We start from the raw sequence: 27192 nt of genomic DNA, 5'->3' as shown, positions 1-27192 counted from the left end.
GACAAATTGTTTACGATATGAAGCCAATCTCTGCCCTTCCATTCACTCAGGCTTACCAACAAATTCAATATATGCCAAGTATATTGCAGTTTAGTTCTATAGTTTGGCAAAATGCCGGGCCTTAGTCTGGAAAAGAAGTTTATGGTGACAGTACAACAAGTGCTTATATTTCTCTAACTCCTTCCAGTTTGCTGTGACAAAATGGATAAAAACAAATAGTGTAAATGGGGACTAGAAACAGATAACACATTGTTTTCTCTCCTCCAAGGTCCAAATCCACCAATCACCCTTCAGGCCTGAAGGGAAGTTGTGCACAAGATAACATGTATGTCAAAAAAACCTTAATGATAAAGCTTGTTTGGTAAATGTCTCTAACATTCTCTTTTTCTTTTCTTTCTTTGCTCCATTTTCATGATTCTTTCCTTCATTATTTCAGACTTCGGTCCTTCAAGTACTAGCTCACGAAGATACTGAGATTACTTCCAGAGTGACTCTTGCACAGATTATTCTTCTCTGTGATCATACACATCAGTTAGCAGAGCAGAGTAGGTGTGTATCTTATTCTCTTATTTGTGCAATAAAAATGTTGAGTTTCAGTCTGAGCAACAAGTTTTACTATGGTCTTAGAACACAACAATATTTTCAAAGGTTCTCGGGAATTCTGGACACATATTAGACTAAACAGCTATTTAAATAAAGCTGTGATAAAAGTTTATAGCTATAAGGATATGGATTTATAAGGAGATGACTTTTAGTTCACTGCACTCTCTGTCATTTTACTTTCAAAGAAATGTTTGCCCTACTGGATGCTGAAGACATAAAATTTCTGCTACCCTGGTGGCCACATAAACATCTTGGAGAGAAAACAAGGTTTATATGATACAGCTCATGTTGTCAGTCCTTCCTTTGTTATTATCATCATCGTTTTTCTTAATAATGCGTATATAGTATCTTTTGAATTCCAATAGGGCTTTTGACTCTGCTTTGGTGTCCAACATGCACAGTGTTACCCAAACTTGCTGTCTAGGGCAGGTGCGGCCCCAGAGGGCCTGTGAACTGGACAAAAGTACGTCTTTTTCTCTATGGCAAGACATCACAGTGAATAGGCCTGATACAGGCTATCAGTTTTTGTTTCTAGGAACAATCAGTCAAAGCACAAGCAATTTGAAGACAAAGAGAGATATTTAACATAATTACCACAAATGAAACTACACCCAAACCACAATTTTCCATTAAAAGGGGTCATACCAGTTCAAAAAGCAGTAACTTTGCTAATCTGTAAAATTGTTAAGTTTCTGCTAAAGTTTGCTAAGAAGAAAAATAAGTCAATAATGGCAAATGGTGAGACTAGAGGAGAAAAAAATCTTTCTGTTCTTTAAAATATTTTCATTATTGCTTTTTCACATTTAACCTTCCTTATTTTTTTAGTAGAAGTTTACTTACATTTCTCATTCAAATTGTTAGTATGAATTTCAAACTCAGTAAAGCCACAATAACCTGATAGAAGATCTCTGTTAATTTTATACTAGCTGTACAACAGACACTTGGAATTCACTTGTTTGAACCTTCCTGCTCTTGGCCTTTTAAAATTTATTCAGATGAATCTATTATCTTGTATCAAAACATAGGAAAACATTGCAGGAAAATAAAATAGTATCCTTCCTTAATATTTTTAAATTTCCCAAATCTTGTGTGGCTTGGAATGTGTTTTTTTCCAATTTACTTGGTGTCTTTTATTACATAAAATGACTGTGATAACCAATGAAGAACACGTTATACTATCAAATGTATGGGAATTGCTTTGTCTCCAACTTTTTCCTTTCTCTAAAACAGTTCTTTTATTCTGTGATAATCAAATGTACACATAATAGCTCTGCCTGCAGTATAAGCTGATATGGAAATAAGATTAGATGAAAACTAATTTAACAATGGTCTGATGTGATCCATTGAATTCACAGCATTGTGATAACTATAGTTATTAATGTTGCATTTTAGCATTCATTTGATGGGGAAACTACTGGCATAACCTTTTAACAAAAGCAGGAAAAAATAATAAACTGTTGTATTTAAATTGTGTAATATTCTAAAACTGAGAGCAGTATAATGAAGGTCTAGTACCTTGAAAAAGGGGAAAAGACACTAAAAATCTTATTTCCTCAAGCTAGTCACTTACAGTGGCACTATTTGAATATGTAGTTAGCAACCTCTAACATGACATGGGTGATTGTAATGCACTTTTACAGCTGATGCATTGGAGGTTTCTCAGAGCACTTATATTTTTTATAAGTGTTCTCCTCACTAATAAAAGGAAGTAGAAAAGAGGAGGCCTCACCCTTTGGCTTATGATAGTGTTGTAAACAACAATCTCTCCAGTTTCTTCCTCCTCGTCCTCTAGACTATCCACTAGAAAACCATACTTAGCCTTGAAAGTACTGCAACAATAGGTTTATAAGCACATTAAATTGTGATGTTGTGACATAATTATGGTGGAAACATGTAACATTACTTACTTGAGGGCCTTGCTGTACATCAGGCAACAGAGGATTCCCAAGAGTATACTTCTTTGCTCTTTCAATGCTTCGGCGAACAAACTCATCATAAATAGGCTCTTCCACAAAAATCCTAGATCCTGCTATACAACACTGTCCCTGGTGATAGAACACACCAATATGTGCAAATTCCACCGCGGTGTCCACTGCAAAGAAATGCAGAGTTCATCAGATCATAAACACCAATTGTCACATCATAAATTCTTTACTAGGCTTTGTCACTGCATCGCATTTCCCTTTTTAGCACTTTTTATTTTATGATCCTTTAAACCATTTACTTATGTCCGAACTACTCTTATCAAGAGCAGCATGATACACCTAGTTAAACACACCTTAAGCTGTTCTAGGTGAAATGTAGATCCAACGTTAATTGCTGTGTCAGCAGTAGCAAGAGGAGTATTTAGCTAGAAATTTAATAAACCTGTATAAATCTACTTTTGGTTCTGCATTCATATTGCATTAGCATGATCATTACATTAAGGGTGGACAGGTTGTCATAGATCCATACCTATTCAGGAGCCATCAGGTTTTGGTGGCAATCTAACTTAAAACTATGGCATGACCAGAAAACATTAAAAATTACTCAAATAATTAAAATTAAAAATTACTTGAAACCATTTACTGACAGAGAAAAGAAAAAGAGAATTAAATTTGCAATAGTAGTAGTTTATATAATAAAATTGCTACTAACAGTCTGCATCCGCAAATATAATGTTAGGACTTTTTCCTCCAAGTTCCAAGGTAACTCTCTTCAGATTGCTCTTTCCGGCTGCCTCTTTAATCAGTTTGCCAACCTAGAAGGTAGGGAGAGGACAGTTTCATCTCAAAAAAGTTATAATGACGTCAAAAACTTCTCTGACTTCCTCAGAAGTGAAAATCCATCCACAGTTATCTACTATCCCAGCAACAAAATGAAAAATAAATTTAAAAAAATTGAAGAGTCAGGGTACAGGTGACTTGTAGCCTATGAATCAGAACTGTTTTCTAGAATAGTTTCCCCCTGTATACATTCATATTGTTGCCTAAAGATAAAGGAGGAAAAACGCACAAGGTAAATTTAGTATAGGTAAGATATCGAGCAGGTCTTTAATGAAGGCATTCTGGTGCAAGGAGTACAAAAGTGCTCACACCCATGTCCAGGGGTTCCACAACTTATGGTCTGATCCAAGAACTATCTGCCCCCAGATCCTCCCCAAACCTGCCCCCCTGGCATGCCCCCCCAGAAATTGAGTTGGACATCCTAAGACCCCTTTCTTCCTCATCTTCCTCTTCTTCACAGTATGTACTGTCTTTGGAGCTTCTCCGAGATTCCAGGGTTGAAGGTTGCTTTGACTATGATGCTACCTTGTTGTTCAGGCCTGGGGTGCATATGCGCTTAAACAGAATGTGTTTACTATAGTCCTGCCTTGAAAGATGCCTAAACAAGCCTAAAAAATTTAGAAAATTCTGTATGAAATAGGGGAATAGGGTTTGGTGAGTGTTAACTACTATTGTAAAGGGCGACAGACTACACAGCTACATTAAAATCTATAAAAAGCTAAAAATCCTAAAAATCCTGAGGCATCAATGTTAACTGCTTTTTGGGTTACCACCACTATACTTGCATGTATCTGTAACCTAAAGTAGGCACTGATTTCTGCTCCACCTGTAGCTCCCATTAGGTTGAAATTTCTCTGTTTTATACATGGAAAAGCCCTCTGATGCACAAAGACGTAGGAAAGAATCTACATTGCCTGTATGGACACTTCCTTATTCCAATTTCTCCCTTAAAAGAAAGAAGAGGAGGAAATGGATACTGTGAGGTAGAACCCCTATGCCGCTTCTTTCTACTGGTGACATAAGTTAAGGAACTACTTACTATGAGTAGCCCTGGAAAAACTGTGAAGGAAAAACATGCTTGTATCTCTTGTGGCTTTGGTCTCTGACTGCCTGTGTATAGCAGACACCAGATAAACTTCCTCCCTCTGCCAACATTCCTGCCATCATTTCTCATTGCTAAATTGCACTGCCAGTAGAGGACTGTCACCAAAATCTATAAATACACCCTTGGGTCCATTTGCCTTTGGAGGGTCATGGGGCACTGGGAATTGTAGTTGTTACAGTGTATTGGGAACATCTGTGGGATATTTCTTTTGTGTCTGGGGTTTGGGTTGTTTTCTTTTCCCATTACTTCAGAACTAAAGGTTTCTAAGAGTAAACATAGCTCTTGCACTCAGTGTGTACTGATCCCTGACAAAAGGGAATGATATTTATCTTTGGAGTCTATATCCAAGAAGTTAAGAGGCCAGATGTCAGCTTTTCCATTTAGCATGCAAGCAGACAGACAATATAATGAACTGTACCAAGGATACAGCTATATAATGCCTACAATGAGAAATCTTCAATTATATCACTCACAGTTCTTCAGGGTGAAGATTAGGGAAAATTAACAGTGACCTTTCTTTTAATTATTAAACTAATACATATCCAAATACTCTTCTAAAACCACCCAGATGATCCTAAGTATCATTGAAATACCAAAAAGCCATCTCCTCATCTAAGTGTGTGCAGAACCAGGAATGAGATTTCTTAGGTACCTTCCTACCATCCTGTTGTTATTAAAATTAAGGAGAACAGAGCTTCTTAAAAAAAGGTGCAAACTATGTTATGAAAATGTTCTGTTTTAAATGCATAAGACTTAAAATAGCCTTGGTATACTAGAACCTAATTATCTCATTGACTGCCTTTGTTTGAAGGGCTTGACAGCAACAGCAAATACTGTTTAAATATGTTTAAAGTTAACAATAACCAACAAATCATTAAACAGAATTTGTTTAACAAACCATCAGTCAAAAGAAAGATGAGAGTTAAAATAATTACATAGAAAAAGTTAAGACATTAAATCATTTGTGAGAATCAGAGGGGTACATTTCCTGCTTATATTTTCTTGCATTCATTACAGTACCTCTGTAGAGCCTGTGAAAGCTACTTTATCTATATCCATGTGATGAGAAACTGCTGCTCCGGCAGTGGGTCCAAAGCCTGGCACGATGTTCACAACTCCAGGTGGAAATCCTGCCTGAATTAGAAGAAAGAACTCTGTAAATTTGGAGAAGGATAATGACTAGAAGAATATGTCTCTGGCAGCTTTACTTCCCATCTCCAGCCATCTTTTCTCAGCCATACATTTATTCTCAGCCCTACATCCCCAATTGTTTTCATTCTCACAGTATTTATGCCCTTTTAGTTCCTTGTTGGTGCCATTTCCAAAGAAATACTTTTTTTTTCTTTTCTCACTCAGTCAGATGTGTAAAGAAAGACTGCTTATTTTCATGTCTGCTTCATTAAAGCTGTTTAAATCAACATGTGTACTTGCTGACTTCTGCACATTGATAAATATGCTAGATGGAATTTAATTAATGATCTGCTGACTAAAATTCTATTAAGAAAAATGATGGAAATACTACTTCAAACTCAATGTCTTTGCTTGTTCCTCTGGATGTAGGTTGAGAGTACAGTGGGCAACATGACAGTTGACAGCAAAAAAGAGGCAGATCAGCTACCAAGCATGAAAAAGCGGGTCACCTGAGATATGTACACTTCCAATATCCTGCACATTTTTTGTGCAAATAGACTTTTCTTGTTGTTCAAATCTATGATTTCCCTTCAATCCTGTATTAGTTACGTTCCATTCATAAGCAAAATAAGCTATTTTCTTCCAGCAGGTTGTCAGGCAAACTCCAAGGATGTGTGAAGTGTAGCTGGATTTTTTGTCAGCAGCTATGGGATCTTAATGGCACTTGCAGAGCAAACATTGAATTAAAATATTAAAAAGATTAATCTCCTGCATTATCACTTAAATAAGTCTCTTTATAGCATTAAACAGGACTTCGATATTACATGCCAAAGTTTCAAATTTTTTTTGGAAAATGGTGAATTTCAGGTGGTGAGTTACAGCTCCTAAAACTTAATGCCCTGTGTTATCAACACAAGAGTGTTACTTTTATTCTACCAATTTTTATTACTGACAATTTCATGCTCAGATACACTCTGTCCATGTTTGTTATGCTCATTTAATATTCTAGATTAATATTTACCCTGAAATTGATGAGGCACAGAGGTTCCTTTAATTTGCTTAGCATTGTATTTCATACTTAATTGGTAGAGAAAAGTAAGAGGAGTAATTTTTTATGGAACTAATTCACACTGTGTCACTTTGAACATTTAATTTCCATGTTTGTTGTAGAAGCTCTTCTCTATATATTAAAAAGGGAGACTTGTGAGGGCTGTTAAGAACTATAGTGAAGATTACCAAAAGCGATAATATTTTTTTTTAATGTGGACACTTGAGAAGTAGAAAGTTAAATTAGACCTTCAGCTATTTTCACAAGTCTAAAGCAGCTATTGAAGTGATGACTGTCAGAGATTTGGCTCCAACTTTGTGTGTATAATCGGATACTGATCACATTCCCACTTGTGAGCATTCTTTTCAGGAAATCAGAATATCAGAATAGATAGTTCATTAAACTGATAGGAGAATTGAGTTACTTTCCCTGTAAAGTTACTTTTTTCAGAGACATATACTTTTTGATACTTATTGTTAAAAATTAATAGGGAAGGTGTCTCTAATATTTTTTAGTGCAAATCCTTGTCCCCAGTATTATCTAATAGCATTTACTATGTGATGCAATAACAGCAGGACTTGGGTCCATCCTGATAGTCATTTAGTTTCTGTGTAATATTAATACATAATCAGTCAATATGCTCTGCTGAATCATTGTTTTGAAACAGATAATAAAATGTGCCAAGTCATTTCCATTAAAACTCTGCAAGGTTACTGCCCTGGTGATTATTGACGTCTGTGCCAACTTTTGAAACATGTTAGATTATATTTGTTGATTTTGTTCGGAAGAAAGCTAAACTATTTAACTATTCTCTTTGGGTGTTTGCTGGCCTGGGCACCATAGTTAACTCTGGAGACACAGAAGAAATTAACTCTCGTGTTCAAAAGCACAAAGAGTATTCTCACAGTTTCTGTGTGAACAGAGTTCACAGGTTTGGCAGCACTCACTAGTGTGATTTTACATCTTGTTAATAATAAACCCAGGTGGATGAAGACTTTGTTCAATTAAAAAAAAAAAAAAGCTGTACAAACAGGTTCTTCTCTGTGATAACTATACTAATAAAGTCCTTGCCACCCACATCCATGAGTTCTTGCTTCCTTTTGACTTTGAAAGGTACTGTGCTTTTGTAATACAAATATATTTCTGAAAGAATGGAGTTTTCTAAATAGCTGTTGAGGGGTTTTGTATGTGTGTACTAGGCTGAAAGATATGCATACTTTTGCCCTAGATTGTCTTTACTGGTTTACAGTAAGGCAAGTTCCACAGTGCAAGGCTAGGCATGCAATGAAAAGTACTGGCAGAGGCCAGCCTGATTAGATTACCTCTGTGGCATTTCAGCTGCAGAATACTCTTACATTTCTGAGAATGGCAAATAACTTTGTTGTTTATGACTTACCTCTTTAATTAAGGCTCCCATGTAAAGGGCAGTGAGTGGAGTTTGTTCTGCTGGTTTGACAACCACGGTGTTTCCACAACAAAGGGCAGGGGCAATCTTCCACATGAACATAACCAATGGGAAGTTCCACTGAAAGACAAATGAGAAAGTGTATCCGATTTCTAATACATCACAAAAATGCCTCAGCTTTTCTTGTTATAATAGTGCAAATTGTCTACTCGGTGTTGAACTCTTTGTTGAACTCCTTTGAGAATGAAGGTATTTTGAAATAGCGACTGACAAACCACATAACACAAAGACAAGTGATTTTTGTATATGTAAGTACAGGGGATCAAAGGTACTAGTTAAAAGCTCAAGAAACAGTAAGTGTACTCCCCTAACAGCCTTACTGACAGTTGTTGAATTAGTGGTGCAATTGGGAGTTTTGCTATTGTAAATGATCACATCCTTCATTAATTCAGTTTTCTAACAGAGGTAAGGTAATAACAAATAATGCTACCCCGTCCGTCTTCCCTGGAAGTTTCAATGGTGGTTATTGGTTGTGGTCTGTCCAGACAAACTGCAGAGCAGCTGACTGCTTTGGACCCCGTGTTCTGCAGTGTGAGGGATAATGTGATCAGTATAAAAACTCTTTGCCCCTTTAAACATATTTCTAATAGTTTGGGAAACATTGAGTCCACAAGCCTCAGCTCATAAGACACCTTTATAAATGGGAAAAAAGGCAGTTAAGAGCTTCCTATTATATCAAAAAGGCTTGGAGGAATATACATGCAACTATTCTTTTTCTCTCTCCTTGTCTCATTTCAGTCTCACCCTATCAGCAAAAATAGTGGGAGCATAAATAACACAAACTGAGGAATTACAGAATTTTCTGAATATTCATTATTAAAGTAGGATTGTGTGAGAGAAAGGAAATGGAAATGTTAAGCTATCAAAAGTGGTTTGCAACATTCACATAGTCCTCAAAATTTTGCTTTATGTGGAAACCTCCAACTTGGTGGTTCTTTTTTCAATGAAGAGAAAATTAAGACATACTCAGAAATCCTTGAACATTTTATCAGGGAAGGCAGTGTTTGTGCTAACTGTTGCTTATATTTCCAGTATGTAATTTTATTAAAATGGTCACATCTAGTGTTTATAGTTCTTTAGCTTATCTTAACTGAGTGTTTTACTTGAAATATTTTATGTCTGACCTACAAGGGAATCTAAACCATCAGTTTCCTAGCTCTCCTAGAGGCTGGATCCAAACATATCCCAGAGATGTTCTCCAAATCAATGTGGTGGTATAAAGGGATAGCAAATCTTCAAGCTCAACTGAAAGACATCAGGAACCTGTGTGGGACTCACATGTTTGAGCAAACCTAATAGACAAGGTATTTCAGAATCTGTTAAGTTGTCAGGCAGGTCAGGTGAGACTGCTCACAACTACCATATGCAAAGAGGTGCTTGGATTAGGAGTGTCTAGTGCATGCAACTGTTTTCACAGGCACCCACTAAAACTGTATAGACCTCACAAATAAATTTAAAAGTAGAGTTCTTCAAGGTTGGCTTTTTGAATCTTTGCTTAAAATAAGTGACTTCAAAACTGGGAGTTTAGACATGTCAAACAGGAGCTTATTGGACACATTCTTTGTGTTGTTACTTGTGCCACCACTATGACGGTGAGTCTTAGCTATAATTAAAAATCCATCTGTCTGGAAGCTACATGAAGCAGAACAGATATTTTAGGTCTTAAACAGCTTATTGCTGGTAGGCTGTAAATATTACACTCTCTTACATGTTTGTTTCTAATTCTTTCATTTCCTACAAAACATAATTTCATCTTTCAAACTATGCTGTCAATCTTTTGAGATTTATTTTCCCTCGATATACAGGGAGGAGGGAGACAAGGTTGAACCAGGCTGACTCATCAAAAATTGTGTTGCAGAATTTGAGTACTCAGGATAGTCTTTATCTTTCAGGATCTGAAAATTTCTGGTTAGTAATTTTTCACAAATGCACTTGCATAGACAAAATTTCAAAAGCATTTCCACTTGTAACAAGGAATATTTGTGTTTTACATAAATAGTTGCAACTTACAGGAATAATTTGGCCACACACACCAATAGGCTCATGTCTTGTAAATGTAAAAAAGTTTCCATCTATGGGACAAAGAAATAATTAGACATGCAGACAAAGCATTTGTGAGAGACAGTTAAATCAGAAGGATGATAAAGTTGGATACAAAACTTAGCTGGATACAATTTTACTTATAAATGATATTTTCAAAATTTTAACTATGAAAAGATCCATAAAGCACATCTGGATTCAATGCCTACTTTCTTCATCCAAGGTTTTTTTTGCCAGTCTGACTGACTTTTTGCAGTGATAACCCTGCTTCTCAATGTAGTATGCACAGCACACCAATGAGCATTCTTAATTTCTTTTTTCTTTTATCGCCTTTTTTTGTTTCAGAAAGTGCTCTTTTAAATCCTAGGTACATATCAGACATTTTTTAATATCAGGTCTCAGCTTAAATCAAATCCATTAAGTATAAAGTTCTCTTTGATTCAAACAAACATGTGCTCCGTTAAGCCCAGTATAGAGATCTACGTGATGCAAAAAAAGTTGGAAGTATTTATCACTCCAGTTTTCCTTAATTCCTTCTTTATTGCCATTCTTTGCTTTGTCCTTCTGAGAAAAGGTGGCTTGAGAGACAGTGTTTTCACAGAGCTACATAATGGGAAAGGGAATAGAGTGAAATTTTAGCAAAATACTCTTTCCTTCTTCCTATCTCCTAGTACTTACTCTTCCTAGTACATTATCCAATAACTGAAACAAATATTACTTCTTTGTGCTAATTTTAGCTTTAATAAGCAAATACCTGGTTTTCACTACTGTAGTCTTGCATAAGCCATACATTTCTATGCAAAAGTACACTACAGGTTTCTGAGGTATACATACAGGTTAAATTTATTGGTCAATAAACAATACTGGTTAGTAGTGTATAGAACAAGAAATAAATGTGAAGAACTGCACTAAATGTTTAAACTGAAAACTGTGATAAATCTTTAATAACCTATATTAAAAACTATCTAAAACATTTTCCATTTGAGATATTTTATGTGTAGCACAACTTTTAGATAAGTCAGTTATTTACAGCTCTCATTGGTTTCAGTTCTGTACTTTTGTTATCTCAAAAATACTCACCCATTGGAACAGTACGCCCATGGATTTTATCAGCCCAGCCTGCGCAGTAGCGTAATGATTTGACACAGGCACCTAAGTCCATTAGGTAGGCAGTGGAAAAGAGTTTCCCACCATTAATGGCTTCCATTGTCTGCAATTAAAAAGTTAATATCAAATACTGATAATGGTTCTTATGCTTGTACTTTGTCATTTAGCTTTTGGTAGTTCAGGTTGAGGATTTTTGTCTTTAGTACAAACATTTAGATTAATTCCCCTCTGAAGGACACAGTATTTGAAAAACTTAAGGTAGCAATTTACAAGCGAGAAATGTTCATGATGGTTTATTTGTCTGGAGCTATGCAGGTAGCATTATCATGGCAAATTTGTAATGTTAAGATGTACTGAAAAAACAATAACATTTCTCCCATCTGAATCAGTTACACTGTTCTAGTTTATATTAAATATTCTGCAAGCATAGGTCAAGAGATCAGGTAGGACTCTGTGCAAGTATCTGACGCAAATAAAATGAGTGGTCTTCCTCGCATATCAGCAAGAAGACTCAAATCATGACGAATAATACCATAACATATATATATATATATATATATATATATATATATATATATGACATGGCATATAACCCTAATGCCTGGAGTGTTTGATGAGCAAAAGAAACATCTGAGTCAATTAGAACTCCTAACAGAAAAAATAACTATGAAAAATAAATATTTACACAGAGGAGACTCTCTTTTATTGGCTAACTACCAAATGAGTGATCTAACTGGTCTTGTTTGAAGCTAAACCTGATTCTCCATGCCAGGCAGATATAAACTTTTGCAATAATGATCAGTAAATATTCATTCAACGTCTATAACTCTCCAGTGGGCCAGTTCTGCTCCACCCACAGAAACACCAGCACTAAATAGGGTTGATTTTCAGCCAAACCCAAGGAGTGTGGTTTGGATTATTGCCATTTCCATACCCCTAATTATTGGGACATCTAGTTAAAGACCACATGCAGTTCTTAAATAGTGTCAACATCTTTTTGACACCCCTAATTTTTTCCCCCTGGTTTTCCATAACAGACACAGAGGACCGCTTTGTTAACAATCCTGTTATAACATTCAGTAGCAAAAACCCAGACTATGGTTTCACAATCTAATCAGGTCTTAGAAATACATTTTTCTTTTCTAAATTTGTTGGGATTCTTTAGCATTTCAGGTTGGATCTACAGACTGATCCTTTAAGAACAGTTTTTCAACAATAGTGCCCCAGTGAAGTCTACAGTTTTAGTTGACTGGACACTTTTCAGATATCATACTTGGGAAGAGAACAGAACAAACAGAGAAGACAGTAATTTTTGATGGTTTTCTGCAACAAGGAACTGATTAAATGAGTTATGCCCTTGCCATTCCAGGCAATATGTCTGGCGCTGTTTTGTTCTGTTTGGAAATGGGAGAAAATTATTCCCTGTCCTCAAACTTATGAGTCTTCTAGCTTTCAACTTCACAAAAGACTGAAACATAAGAAACACAATTCTCAGTGGCTTTTTCAGTCCCCTGCTTTGACTTATTGTTCCATTCACCTGCCTGCAGGGCTGTTGAGCCTCTGAAACATGTTATCATTAAACAAAACAGTAAAACAGAGTAATTTCAGCCTGGTCAGATGCATGAACACAGGACAATACCTCTGCAATGAGCTTTTGGGATCTATTTTGATCTCTAGTGCACTCTAGGGCTAGAGATATAGTGATCTCTAGGGTTATTTGTTATTCGTAGTACTAGTTTTGCAGGTAGGATAAGCTGTGAGTGGAGAAAATCTCCCTTCACTTTGATGAAGTCTGGAAAGCAGTTCATTCAAACATACCTTATCTAAAAGGGGAAATGAGTAAGTCAGTAAGATGTAAGAAATATAAACAAAGTCGGTAAATTAGAAACTAGGGAGGGACCTCAGAGAAAAGCAATACTTTCATTTTATGAAAATGGCAAATTGGAACAAAAACTAACTCAATGTTTTTTCCTGTAGAAAAAAAAATTATTATATCTTCATCCTCTTTGAATTTATAATGCCTTAGGCGCTACAATAAAGAAAAAAATGCCAGCTTATTCAATATTTAATTGACAAGGGGATGTACTTTCCTATTAAAAATGTACCTCTGCTATAATTTTGTCTCTCTTATCTCAAATAAATCTAACATTGTAAAAGACGTAAGTTCCAGCCACCCGAGATTTCTCCCGAGAAACTATAGTACAGTCGTAAGGACATATAATGGGCAATAGATGTTTTGTAGTTTTATGTATTTGAAGGTTTAAATTTTATGAGCTTATCAACAGTATGGTTTATGGCTAATGGCTAAATACTTCAAACTGTAGCTGGATCAGTCTGAGTGATGATACTTCTTCTCTTTAAATTTTTTTACACCATTGACAGAAAACCAGTATTCATCTTCAGTGCAAACAATAATCCTGCCTAAATTTTAATTTCAGAATGTTCTTAAATAGCATCATATGTGGGACGTAAAACAAGGGGAGGGATGCATTCCTATTTTACATTTTATTTCTTGACTTAGTTCACTATCTGTAGGTGGGGGTGTTACAACTTAAGTGTTTGCTGTTAGGTGTAGTAAAATAGCCAATACATAGTACTTGGTGAAGACAGGACATCACTCCCTACCCCTCATGTTCTTCTTCCCTTTAAATAATTAATTGATGCCTTTGGTTTTGATTAAGCTTTATCACTTATTACCAGTTTCAAACTGGAGTTAATGAAATATATAGCCACAAAATTCAAAATTTCTCCCAGTTCTGACTTGTATCATCTATAAGCACTGAGCCAGGCTTTTTGTTTAGGCTTTGATTCAGGCTTTGATTTGTGTTTAGGCCTCTGTTCTGACTTTGGTGTAGAAAAATGTTAACCATGTGATCTATGTTAGTATGTCCTTAAGAATCAGCAATTCAAATTACTGTGATTGTAGGTAGTTTAAGTATCACTTTAAAGTGATCAAGTACTCAAGTACATTTTGGATTTGGGGTGTTAATAGGTCAGAGTACAATGCAGCTTACTGTGGTCATTTTGCTGTAGAGATGAAAAACAAATATTAAGAAAGCGTGACTTTCCAAAAGGTAGGCACATTACACTTCCTTGTATCTTTCTTTAAATCAGGACTTTTGTCCCATTTTTTTTGTTCATATATCATACTCACAGCTAAAATCAGTCGATCTCTTTCAACTAAGTCAGCTAGTTTATTCAAGAGCCTTCCTCGCTCCGAAGCATCCATTGTACGCCAGGGTGACCCAAGCTCAAAAGCCTTTCTAGCTGCTTTAACTGCCTTGTCTATATCCTCCTGTGGGGAAAAAAGAGAAACTTTTTAAATCAGTAATTGATTCTGTCATCAGTCTTTTTGGCTGTTACTTATGTGAAGTTTAACTTGAAATTTAACTGAAATTTTAAATAAGAGAAACCAAGACCAATCTAATCAAAATTGGTACAGTAATTTTAAATGCATGGGTTATTTTTTTTTTCAAACACTTCTGTTGCTATCTCAGCAATGTGAAATTGTATGAGAAACAGGTGGTCGGTTCTCAAAGCTTCTAAAATAAAACCATATTAAGGAACTCTATTTTTAAAGTTTATGTTTTCAAGCCCTCTTCATACAACAAAAAATTACACTGATGATACAATTTATTCTCTTTTATTTACAAAGAGATGCCCAAATCTGCAAGTTAAATGTTTAATTATTTATCATCTAAAACTATTTTGTGATGTAGTGAAGACCAGGTTAGAAAAATCTGTGCTTTAGGATGTTTCATAAAATGAACACAAATTTATTATTGAGGAAGAAAAATTAATACATTTATTTTGTGAAGATTTAAGAAAAATCTATGTTTGAAATTATTTTGAAAATTTAAAAAAGCACCCGGTTTAAAATGCTAAGCTTAAATATTTTGAAATCTGAACATTGTCTTTGAATATGTCAGCTAGTTTGTCAGTCCATTAATAGTTTTTATAGCATATTTTGTTATTTATCATTTGGCTTTCACTGTAGAAGGAAAATCTATGATGAATTATATGTATCTATTCTGTGCAAATGGTGTTCCAGGATTTAAAAAGAAAACCTAAAAATCTCTTGTGAGAGGGTTTTAGTACTTGGAATTCTCCTATATTTCATAATTCTTGTAAAACTTTACCCAGGAAAACAATGACATAAAAAGGAGATTTATTCTAGATTTTTTTTGTTAGAAATGAAAAACAAATTTCAAGGGAAAAAAAAAAAGAAAAAAAAAAAGAAGTTTCTGTGTGTGTCACATTTCCCTGAGAAATTTGTGTGCAATGTTTGAAGGATTTCTTTCAAACTTTTTTGTGCTGCTGTTTGCTAATCAGTGCTTTCTTCTCCAGGGAAAGCACTATCAAGGTTGACTAAGTCAGCAAAGTCAACTGAGTTAACACCAAAATCATTAGTTCTAAACATGAACCAGATCTTAAATCTTTAACTGATGTTGATAGCCAGGAACACATTTTTAAAAGCTGTGAGTGAGGTGGGTTAGTGGCTTAGAAAGCTCAGCACAGACCTGTTAAGCAGGAGGCCCACAGAACTTCCCTTTTTTTTTTTTTCCCAGGAAATTCAGGAAAAGGTAGTAAGGAACTATACAAATAGCATAGCCATTACTATAGGATAGTACTGACCAGTCACCTACATCAGGTAGCTGAAATCTACCAGTTTAAGAAGAATTGTTTTTCTTCAGAATCTTCAGAATGTTGTCAAATACATCATCACTATCTCTGAACCCTGTCATAAATATTCTATAGCTTTGCAATATGACCTGAGGGGTTATGGCTTAGCCTTTACTGGAAAAGGACAAGGGGGAAACAAAAGTCATACTAGTACAAATGATGTAAATTAAAACTACAGTACCATGTGTTCTTTCTACTAGAAGTGCAGAAATAATTAAATCCAAGAGAAATAAGATAAAGGTTTTAAAGGGCCATGAATGAAAAGTAATAAAAAAATTATTGTTCTTCAAGAGTATGAAATTTATTTCAGGTACATAAATCTACACTTATGAGTATAAAGACTCTTTTCTGGGCCAGTTTAGACTTTTTTACATTTAGTTTATGTACATTTACTTTACGTACACTGACCATTTGTTGAACTGTTTTATTATTGCTAGGGGCCTTTAGGATTAGGAATGTAGTTTGAAAGAGCCATCAAACTGAAAGGGAACAGTTGTCACCCACATATATGTCTGTGCTTTGTAATCTCCTCTTGTTTCTTGAAAAATACTACTACAAGGAATGGGACAGTCTTTTGTCAACCCTGTTTTATGCACAAATTAAATGCCTATTTGCAGTCTAGGCTCTAACATATTAGGTTCATAATGGCTGTGTAATTTACTAGATTTGTACAATTCACTTGGCAATTTAGTTAATAGCAGTTGTCATTACACATTAGTTTACAAAATTATTGAAGAGAAAGAAAACCTGATTGTCGAATAGTATTATCTCTTTATTTAATGAGTTGCTGGAGTGCTGGTAAGGAAAGAAAGCTACAAAAATTTTGTGTGGTAACTGAACAGTTGCAAGTCATGAGTAATTTAATTTGAGGATGATCAAATATCACTGTCTCAGCACTAGATATAGGTAAGTGGGACTAAACAAAAGCAAGGCCTTTGAAAAAACTCCTGGTTAGATATATGAAATAATTAAAAACATACTTTCTCATGTTTTTCTAAAAATTTTAAAATGTGTCTTCATTATGACCTTCTTAGAAGTTTGTGGTCACTATTGCTCATGTGCTAGACAGCCTTAGAGACAAAGTTTATTAGGAGATTCATGGTGAAATTATGGACCAGAGTAACTAAGATTTAATGAGTGAATGATTCTGAATGTATTTCTCAAAAGAGAATTTCATTTCAGACTGAATCTTTGTGCAGTAAATTAAAGTATTCTGAAAGAGCCCATGCTTACTATATTGGCAATAAATTTTTGATGAGCTTATAACATGCATAAGCAGCTTATAAATTTTACAGTATCTCCTGGATAAAAAGGTGTTTAATGAATATTTTACTGCTAAGCTTAAAAAATGCTTGTATACAAAACATTCTAGATATGCATATTTCTTTACTTGAATAACGTCATTTTGTGAGAAATGTGAAAAAATTTTCTCGTTTTTGGATGTAAAAAACTGACCTTGAGGGGAAAAGTGTAAAAAATGAAATAAATAAATAAATGAATAAATAAATAAATAAAAATTAAATAAACCAAATCAATAATTATAAAAACAATTTCATTTCCAGCTACAGTCATCTTTGAACTGGAAACAGAGTCTTCACTTCTCATACTTGCTTTCTCAGAGTTTATAGAAAAAATTGGTCATCACTTTTAAAACTGTTCAGCAACATTGCCTGATCTATTTAAATAACTACCCTTCCCCCAACTTGATAACTTACATTTAAACTATATAGTAGCACTAGCTAAATCCTTTTCATGAGAAAAGCACGTAATATAACAAAATAGAGATCTTAACGCTTAGGTTTTCAATACATTTTTGATTACATGGCATCTATCTGTAATTTTCCACTAGGGAATTTCATAAATACATACAAAAAATGTTTGTAGGCAGTTTTCAACAAGTTTTTTAGTCCTCTGCTTAAATTCATTGATTCAACATGTTTTAAGTAGATCGTTTTTGGTAGAATTAGTGACTACTTCATAGGCCACATTTAACTTCAGTGTTTTTTAGGACCACGTTCCGATATATTTTTCCAAATAAAATATTTGAAGGGGCAATACTGAGAAGACATATTCATAAAAATGCTGATGGTAATAATCATCTTCACAGAGTCTGTGTGGGAAATTATAAATACTTGCCCTCTTCATATTATCTATAATAAAAAGTTTTATAGAAATGTGTAATGAACAGGTTACATTACTGACTAAGGAAGAGCAAGAAAAAATAACAAAGACTCCCAATTAAGTTTTTAGATGTCACTGATCACAGATAAGAAAAAGAATTTATAATATTAGTAAGAAAAACCCAGCAAAAAATATTTCTTTAGAACTTTTCTTATGTGAGCGAGATCCTAAGGTAAATCAGTTTTTTCACTGTCTCTTTACAAAAAATACTGTGGCTTAATAAAAAAAAAAATAAAGACAAGAATTATTTTGCAGAAGAAGTGTACAGAATGAAGTAGGTACATGCCTAAGGTGGTTACATCACAGAGATGGCTGCTTGCCTTACTGCTTTTAAGATGAAGAAGTAAACTTAAAGTTAGAATTAAGAGCAAGAAAGAAAACTCTACCTTGTCACCTTCTTCAACCTCACAGATTTTCTCTTCATTTGCAGGGTTAAAGACTGCAAATTTTTTACCACTGATCGAATCATGCCACTCATTGTTTATAAATATCTGCAGGGGAAGAAAGAGTGTAACAGTATTAGTAACATATATATAAATGTTTGTCATCTGCTTTGGTGAATAAACCTATCTTTCATACCTGAGAGCTGCCTGATTGATAGACCTGAATTAAAATTGGAATAGCCGTTTCTAAATTATTCTGAAGAGATAAGTAATCACATGTTAGCATAACAGGGATCAGCCTTTTAAAATTGCCTTCTTTTGAAGAGGCAAACTTTCTCTACATTATGTTTTTCCTTTGTTTCATATCATAAAAATATGCTGTTACAAAGGGGTCCTTCCCTTCTCAAACTGAAATCTGTGATGTGCATGGGAGTTACATCCCTAAATGACCTACCTAGAACTACCTGGGTTTCCTGTGCTCACAGGGTTGGTAAGGATGGAGGACCTTCTTGTTACACAGCCTGACAGAAGTAGACCCAATCCTTGGGTTTAGTGAGTATAATACCTTAAATTAGAAGTATCTTGGAGAGCACTGTTGTATTTAGGTTTACTTTGATTTTTCTTCACTCTCTCCTGCCAAAGAAAATAAAATCCCAACCAAGACTAAACCAAACCAAATCAAAAGCCCCAAATAAGCAAAACCAACAGCATAGTTTTCTGAAATTCAAGTTGAGACTGAAAAACCCTCTCTGCAGTCAATTGAATGAATCACAGAATCACAGAATGAATAAGGCTGGAAGGAACCACAGTGGAACCATATGGTCTAACATCTCAGGTCAGGTAGGAGCATCCTAGAGCACACTGCACAGAATTGCATCCAGATGGTCATGGGTGCTTAGGACATGTGTAAGGATTTCTGGGTGAAATCTGAGGTACTTATCTCTGCTCACAAATGCAAAATAGAACCTAGGTCTTACATGTGGATGAACGAGATCTGTACAACTCTAGAGCCTGCCATGTGTGAGGCACTGTTAGTAAATTGTTGGAGGGGGTTAACTTTTTCTTGCTGTAGGTTAGCCTGAAAACAGGCTAAGAAAGGAAAGGTTTTTTGGGAAGACCTGATAAATGCACAGCTGTTGAAAAGAGGAGACTGTGTTGTTAAGAACTGTTATGTAGGTTGTTCGTTGAAGTGAACATGATAAGGTATGCAGTCTGATGTTAACACTACCTGTCCTTCTCTACCTGACCATCTCTGTGATCTCTGGATCAGTGATAAAGTGGGGTTTCCACACTGGGCTGCCCTCCCAATTCTTGAGCCCACCTTCCTGGTGCTGGTGGGCTGGTGCTCTCCCTTCTCACTCTCTCCCAACGCCCCTGTGTTGCTGGCATGCATGTAAGGTCTTGCTCATACTCATCATTGAGACCATGTCAGACTCTGACTGACAGTACCAAGTATTTTGAGCTCAAACTGTACCTCTCTTTATGGTTAAGGTGTCTTGCCTCACCTTTAGTCACTGGAGCTTAGCCATTGACACCAGCTAGCAGAAAAGATGTGATTCCTGTTTCCTCTCCATTAGGATAAAGGACCTAGCATTGCTGCTTAGAGTAGCAGGAAAATTGAAACAGAAAACCAGGAAGTACTTTGGGGCAGACAAAGTCAAGACACCAGAACTACAGGATAAATACTTCCTGTCACACAGACCTGGGGACTAAACCCTTCCACTACAACCACATATGTTATGAAAATGTGTCTGATTTCAGGAAATAGATTTTTTTGCATAGTGTTCAAATTGCCTACTCTGACTGAGTGGTAGTCAATAATTAGGGAATATTTTATGAATAATGATCAAGATCAATAAAACACTATATCTGAATAAATGAATATGGCAACAATTTGCCATTTAATATATTTAATTTAATATATTCCTTTATGTTTCAGATTGTCTCTATGTGGGCACCCTATATAGGCTGCCATTGTTATGTCTGACCATCAGGACTGACCAGCAAACTCCTGGTTTTGCTGACCAGCTATCAATCCCTGGAAAGTCCCTGGAAATTTCAGACAAGTGATGAAGCTGGTTATAAGATTATCCACACAAAATTCTGACTGTGGTGAAAGGAGAAAGACAGCAGTTAAATGGTTAAATGTGCAACACCCCCTTCTCCCCCCCATCTAGACATATTGCCAAGAAAAGAGACAAAGTAAAAGGTAAATATTAACATAACACTGCTATGATGTTACAGTATGCTAAATTCATATCTGTCCATGAAAGGAATAATAGCAAAACATACCATTTTTGGAAATTTTTTAAGTGTTTGTTTAAATACTACATTTATTGCACCAACCAATATTGCCCGTAGTATTAGTTTAGAATATATCTCTTATTGATGTTTCTAATACCGTTTCTGTTTAAAACATAACTTCACTATATTAAATATATATACAACATTGTAACAGGGCTGTATAAATCAAACTATCCAGATGTCTTTCATAAACTAGATAGCAGCCTTGGAAATGCAGGTATGAAAGACAGAAAAGAGAAGGAAAAAGTCAAAACTCTACAAGTAAGATGTATTAATACATTGCAGGCAGATGTACATGTAAATGTGCATTCAGCCATGCTCATTAAATGCTGTGGAGTATTTGCTACAAACAAAAAGGATATGGATCTCTAAATCAAGGCAACATCAAAGTACCTGCAGACAGCAGCCTCTAACAACAACCTTGACTGAGAAAAATTATGTTTGGGATCATCTTGCAATAGTTTACAGTGTTTTGTCAGTCAATCAGAACTCCACTGACATCTAGAGTAACATAAATGCAACCCTTCTGTGGCAAGTGCTGTGCAGGGCTTTGTCTGGGATGACTGACTATGGCCCATGAGGTTTAGGAGTACAATTTTGTTTTGCAAGGATTTAGAAACGTCGTTGCAGGTATTTTGTAAGTGTTACTTCACTGGAATTTTGGGAGAGAAGATGTATTTTTATTTCAACTACTCAAAGTATTAATGACTTTCAGGTTTCTTTGCAGTAGAATTGGAAAGACACATTTCCTGTAAATGAGACTGTACACTACTAAAGCTTAGTGTTTCAAATAGAGCCCATCAACAGGCAGTCAAACCCCTCTGATTGTCTTTATTTCACAATGACAGAGTGCTGCAAAATCTTGTTTCTCTGAAACGATTGGTTTCAGCTCAAACGATCTAACACCATTCACCATTTGGGGTTGAAGTTCCCTGCAAGACTGCAGTATTTCTATCCTTTTTACACAATTGATTTCATCATTCAAATGACCTGAGCAGAGAATGGGGAAACAAGACCTGAACTTTATCTTTTTCTCTGTCATCTCAGTGGTTTCGTTTCATTCAGTCCTGGAGTATTTTGAAAGGACTGTCAGTTCATAATACAAAAGTATCTGCTAGATGGGAAGTGCCATAATTGTGTCTGTGCTGCATGAGGGAAGCTCATGCTGACTCTGTACAGCTTTTTTTCAGATGGACCGCACCACAGCTCTGCTGAAATAAATTTTAGGGCCCTTGCATTAGGTGTCATCACTTTATGAAACATAACTTTTTGCTGAATCTTCCTTAGAATAAGAATCCCCTTTTTGTTTTTTCAGTATTGTACAAAGTCTGTACAGGGATTCAGGCTTCAGCGCTTCTGCAAAATGACTTAAAAGTGCAGCTTAAAGAAAAAAGTACTTAATTTCTGCTGTAGCAAAGATCCTGTATCAGCATCTGTCTATAAACTTATTCTTTTCTAGGGAAGAATTTTAATGTAATTCACTATTATTGTTAAAAATAATACAGAAGTGTAGTCAAGAAATTAAATAGAACCAATTAAAATGTGGAGTATTCCTAACTTAGCTATTAAGGATAACTTTGCAAACATGAAATTAAATGTCTAAGCTATCTTCTATTTAGATATCAAACTTATCGTACAAGAAAAAGCAAAACCTCTTCCTCCCATAAATCTGCCCCTTGCTGTAATAAAGTTTTTCTTCTCAATACTTTTCAAATGAGCCCCGTTGACTGTTTCATGAAGATAAAAGGGACCAACAGATTTGAACAGCTGCTCAACTGACTGGTCACAAGCTTTCTAGTGCAGACTATAAACCAGGGAATTACACCAACAGCATTTTATTACAGGCCAGGAACAGTGAAGAGACATCAGGGCTGAGTTTGGACCCACGCTGAAGTCAATTCAGCATCACTCAGGTGAGATAGGTGAGATGATGCGCAGTGCTGAATAACTGCTGGCACTCATGTACACCTGCTCTTAGAGATTATGGCAGTCATTCAGATATTCTTGAGTACTGTAATACGCTAACATTTACTTGGCAGTAAATTTTAGAGATACATCTAGACCTTAAAGATTTGCGGCCCAAGAGGAGGCACATTTCAAGTGCTGTAAGTTCTAACGTACCAGTCTCAAAATACATCATGGAGTCTTGCTGTATGCTTTAAGCAATAAAATTAAAATATGCAATATTATTTAAGGAACTACTAAAGAATGAAGTTTTAACTTTGAGCAAATATGTCAGTATAGAATATCTGCTGCGAAACCTTATTTTTTCCCACCACAGGTTTTTCCTTACAAGAATCTTATGTTTGGCTAATATTTCATCTAACTTTTTTCCCTTCCCTTGAAATTGTATGCTATTATTGATATAAGAATTACATTTTACTGCTGCAATGAGCTAATAATCAGAGAACACACTCTTTCTATTCAATACTTATGTAATTTTTTTTATTTGTCAGTAAGGGGCTTTATGTCTACAAAGCAAGCTGATCTGAAAAAGAGTGAGTTTCTATAGTACCTTTCTAGCTGATTACCTTTCCCCAGATATTCCAATTATATTTTTGTGCTTTTCTGCCTCATCTTTGTTTTGAAGTTAGTGATGCAACGTATTGATGCTCAGCTATGATTTTCTTTATTTAGAGTGGCTTAACCTTCCATGCTTTCTGATATTCCACATGCAGATTAGTGGGAGAATGTTCAGCCATTTTCTCCCCCTCATGTAATTTGACAACCTAATAATTAACTAATCTGAGTTTCTCTGATTAAAGGAGTACCACAGGGCTTAGGGTATGTGAAAGCATCATGACAGAAAGTATTTGTCACACAACTATTGTCTAATTCTTCAATGTTGACTAAGTAAAATATTTACTAGCATAGTTTTAGCTAGCTACCAAAACTTATTCAGTTCACGGGCATATCTTTAAAGGAGATTCAGATATGAAACCAATTCAAGATCACTTTGTGGTTCAAAATCCAAGCCAATTTTAGTGTTTAAAATACTTCCATTTGATGATTGAAAGTGAAATTCCCTGGAGTGTTAAGTGTTATACTAGTATACATGTTACATATGAAAAAGGATTAATCTGAAATGTAGCTATACCTACCTATAAATCCAGATTCATATGGAAATACTTAGTTAAATGAATTCTGTGAAAGGCCTCAAATGATCTCTCTCATAGAAAATAAAACAGTGTTAAGTAAAGAGGAAAGTCCTTGAACATCTTCTGAAGACCTCTCTTCGGATTCTCATGCAATGGCTGTTGATATTATGGTAGGAGAAGAAAAATTAGAGTGTACAGAAATGAAGGATCTGATCCTGCGTGCTTCAGACAGAAAGGGTAATACATCAGCAGTAATTAGTGATTCCCTTGTCTCATTCTTTCCATTGTAAGCAGTCACCCACCCCCTATGTTCTGACTTCTCTAACAGGAGAGGAACAGGATGGGTGAGAAGGCAAGAGTGGAAAAGCTTTATTAAATTGTGAGATGAGTGCTGGATATGGGCCAGCATTTCTAATATCCCAAATCTCTGTCTCTCAGTAGACTGCTGTGGCTTTCAGATCATCCTATATGGTGTTTGAAGACAGAAGGAAAGTATTGCAAAGATCAAACCTCCACAAGGGTGTGTTGCATTTCTGCACAGGTACAAATTATATATATACAACTTTATTGCAAAGGCAAAAGAAATATTTGGAATGTGACACTCTCCTTGATTGCACACTACAAACTACAGACTTTTCAATTGTCTTGGCTGGCTGTCTTGTGGTTGCTTTTTATATTAACAGAATAGATTTTTACTAGTGAAATATTTTAGAAGGACAAAAATCTTTACAGGAATTCATATCTTGAATATTCAGTTACATCAGTCAGTGTTTTGCTCATATTAGTTGACTTTCTCTGGAAAACTAAAAAATCAAATAGTAAAAAACCTTTTTTTTTTTTTTGAGACAGGAAGAGCAGTAGCGGGCTATCACGTGGCATGGCAGAACTACATAGCTTTCCTAGTCTGTTAAATATTTACAAAGTAGGATCCTGTGTGATTTATTCAAGAAAGATATGCATTGAAATCTACTCGATTTTTGCCATTAAAAAAATAGGATAGAATGTAATTCAAAAGGATTAATTTAGATGATTGCTGAATACCTTGCTTTTGGAAAAGAAAATAAGCAGTGGCTCTAGAAAATAATATTATTTCCCTTGCAACAGTATCAAGAAAAAAAGAACAGTGATAAAGGAGTCTCCAAAGATAAGAGGTCTTTTCTGATCAATTGTTCTACCTGAACGTTTCAGAGAGTAGAGTTTCGATATTCTCTGCCAACACTTTTTTTGAAAATTCTAGGAGATATCTGTGTTTTATGATATAATATTATGGTATAAAACAAGAAAAGAGTCTTTTGAAGTTGGAAGCACAAGTCTGGATACAAACCTTCTTTATCTGTATATTTCTAAATGTATATGGAGAAGAATTTTTATTTCAAAAAGTTTATGGTAATATTGAGTAGTTAGTGTTGGTAGACTTTATTAATAGCTACTTGTTTAAGCTGAAAAACAGATTCATTATCTCTAAGGTTAACACGTAAGCAGAATTATTTTTATTTTAGTTTCATTTTCACATATCCCTTTCCACATATTCTTATTAGGTATAATTATTTAAATCTGATCATAACATGATGCAATATGCTGACATTTTAGTTTGCTCTCACTCTTCTGAAAAATAATATAATAGTAGAAACCTTTCCTTCTTTGCTTCATTTATACTTTCTGAGAAACTTACCACTGCTGAAAGTTTGTTTCAGGAGAAAAACAACACTCACCCTAAATTAAATATGGAAAGATTGTATCATTCTTACACAATTAGGTGCTTTAACTTAGGTTAAAAGGATCACTGAACATCAATTGCTAATATGTATAAAATCAGAACTCGGTCAGAACAAACATTTTAAGCACTGATTTACAGTGGCTTCCATCGTATATAAGGTTAAACTGAGCACATCCTACTAAGTTGAATGCATAAGAAAGATTAAGAAATGCAAATGCTACTAACCTTGGTGTACTTAATTTTCAGATCTTTGATTGGTTCTGGCACAGCTGGCATAACTGTAGTAGAATTGCTGTCTGAACCTTGCTTCTTCATGTTTTCAGTTGAGAAGTTTGAGGATGTTCCTGAAACACAGGTGAAATGAGGTATAAAGGAAGTGCAGTGATTTTTGTCCTGACTGAGCCCCTAGCTTTATTTGTGCTTTTTTATCTGAACCAGCTATGGTATATTTGCATACAGGAATATGATTGGATGAAAGAATTCATTGCAAAGAGAAAATGACACTACCTATTTTTATGACCGAAAGCAACAGCCTTTTCACTGAGCTGAGATTTCGATGAAGCAAACACTGCTGAAACAGTCTGCTTAGGCAGACACTCAAATTCCTTACTGGGGAACAGAGTTTTAGGACTCCTCATCTTACCTGTAAAATTGCTTTCTCTCAGCAGGCAGGTGCCCAGATTTAATGTAGAGTTCTTCACGTACTTGAAGGCAGCTCTGAAGGTAAAGATAGATTTGTTAGCTCTGGAAACAAACTAAGCCCTTCTCACTAGAGAGTTGATGAGAATAATTACCAGAGCTAGAAAGCATTCATTAAAAACAAGCCACTTTAGATTACATTTTAATATGTTCAGGGTACATTAAAAGTACTGGAATTAATGTCTTTTGTGTAGATCATAGAGATAAGGGAAGACTATGGTGATACAAAATCCTTCACATATTTTTCAAGAAATGTGAAGGTAAGAAAAAAAATGATCAATCCAGAAAATTTCTGTGGGCAGAACTAAGCAAAAGTTTGCTGCTATTTTTTTTCCAGATAGCACCACAAATTTAAGGACAAAATTTTTACCACAGTGCCCTTTGGAATAACTGAGTTCAAAACAAATCATTCGATAGACAAGATTTTTCTACACTGGTGAAATCCACTGGTGCATAAATGTCCTGTTCAGATTATTCAATGAGAAAGGTATCTCTTCTACAGGCAAATCATTTTATAAGGCACAAGAAACTCCTTTCTTCATTAAGTTCTACCTTTTCTGATTGGTGGTCTCCCAGAACTTGTTTTTCTATGTTAGGCTTCTGATATATACACTGTGGGTTAATGCCATAGAAATAGAGAGAAATGATCTCATTGCTTTGATTGAGACTACACAGATACTTGTAAAACTCACTGCACACATTTAACTCATGTATCAGCCATCATCTACACCATCTGTCAATAAAAGGCTTTTGACTGACAGATGAGATAGGATATATCACAAGATTAATCTTGCCATACATTAATTATATTTCACATACTTTCTGAATTAAAGGGCATGCCTTAATTATTATGGATGATTTTT

General features: G+C 35.2%; 1 protein-coding gene across 1 annotated transcript in view; it reads right to left on the bottom strand.

Annotated features, from left to right (window-relative positions):
• Window positions 1-27192, bottom strand: part of ALDH1A1 (aldehyde dehydrogenase 1 family member A1) — a 50149-nt gene that overhangs the window by 7562 nt on the left and 15395 nt on the right. The window contains exons 2-11 of the mRNA XM_027729020.2: window positions 26274-26345; window positions 25856-25974; window positions 18515-18619; window positions 14419-14559; window positions 11238-11367; window positions 10128-10189; window positions 8049-8177; window positions 5494-5607; window positions 3241-3343; window positions 2511-2695 (exon numbers count right to left, since the gene is read on the bottom strand). Of these exons, the coding sequence (XP_027584821.1) occupies window positions 2511-2695; window positions 3241-3343; window positions 5494-5607; window positions 8049-8177; window positions 10128-10189; window positions 11238-11367; window positions 14419-14559; window positions 18515-18619; window positions 25856-25974; window positions 26274-26345 (1160 nt within the window). The remainder of the gene's footprint in view (window positions 1-2510; window positions 2696-3240; window positions 3344-5493; window positions 5608-8048; window positions 8178-10127; window positions 10190-11237; window positions 11368-14418; window positions 14560-18514; window positions 18620-25855; window positions 25975-26273; window positions 26346-27192) is intronic.

The sequence above is a fragment of the Pipra filicauda genome, unplaced genomic scaffold (assembly GCF_003945595.2).
Source record: "Pipra filicauda isolate LSUMZ 115617 unplaced genomic scaffold, ASM394559v2 scaffold37_size4185640_pilon, whole genome shotgun sequence".
Classification (NCBI taxonomy): Eukaryota; Metazoa; Chordata; class Aves; order Passeriformes; family Pipridae; genus Pipra; species Pipra filicauda.
The sequence above is the reverse complement of the archived record's forward strand: the minus strand, read 5'-3'. Positions and strand labels throughout refer to the sequence as shown.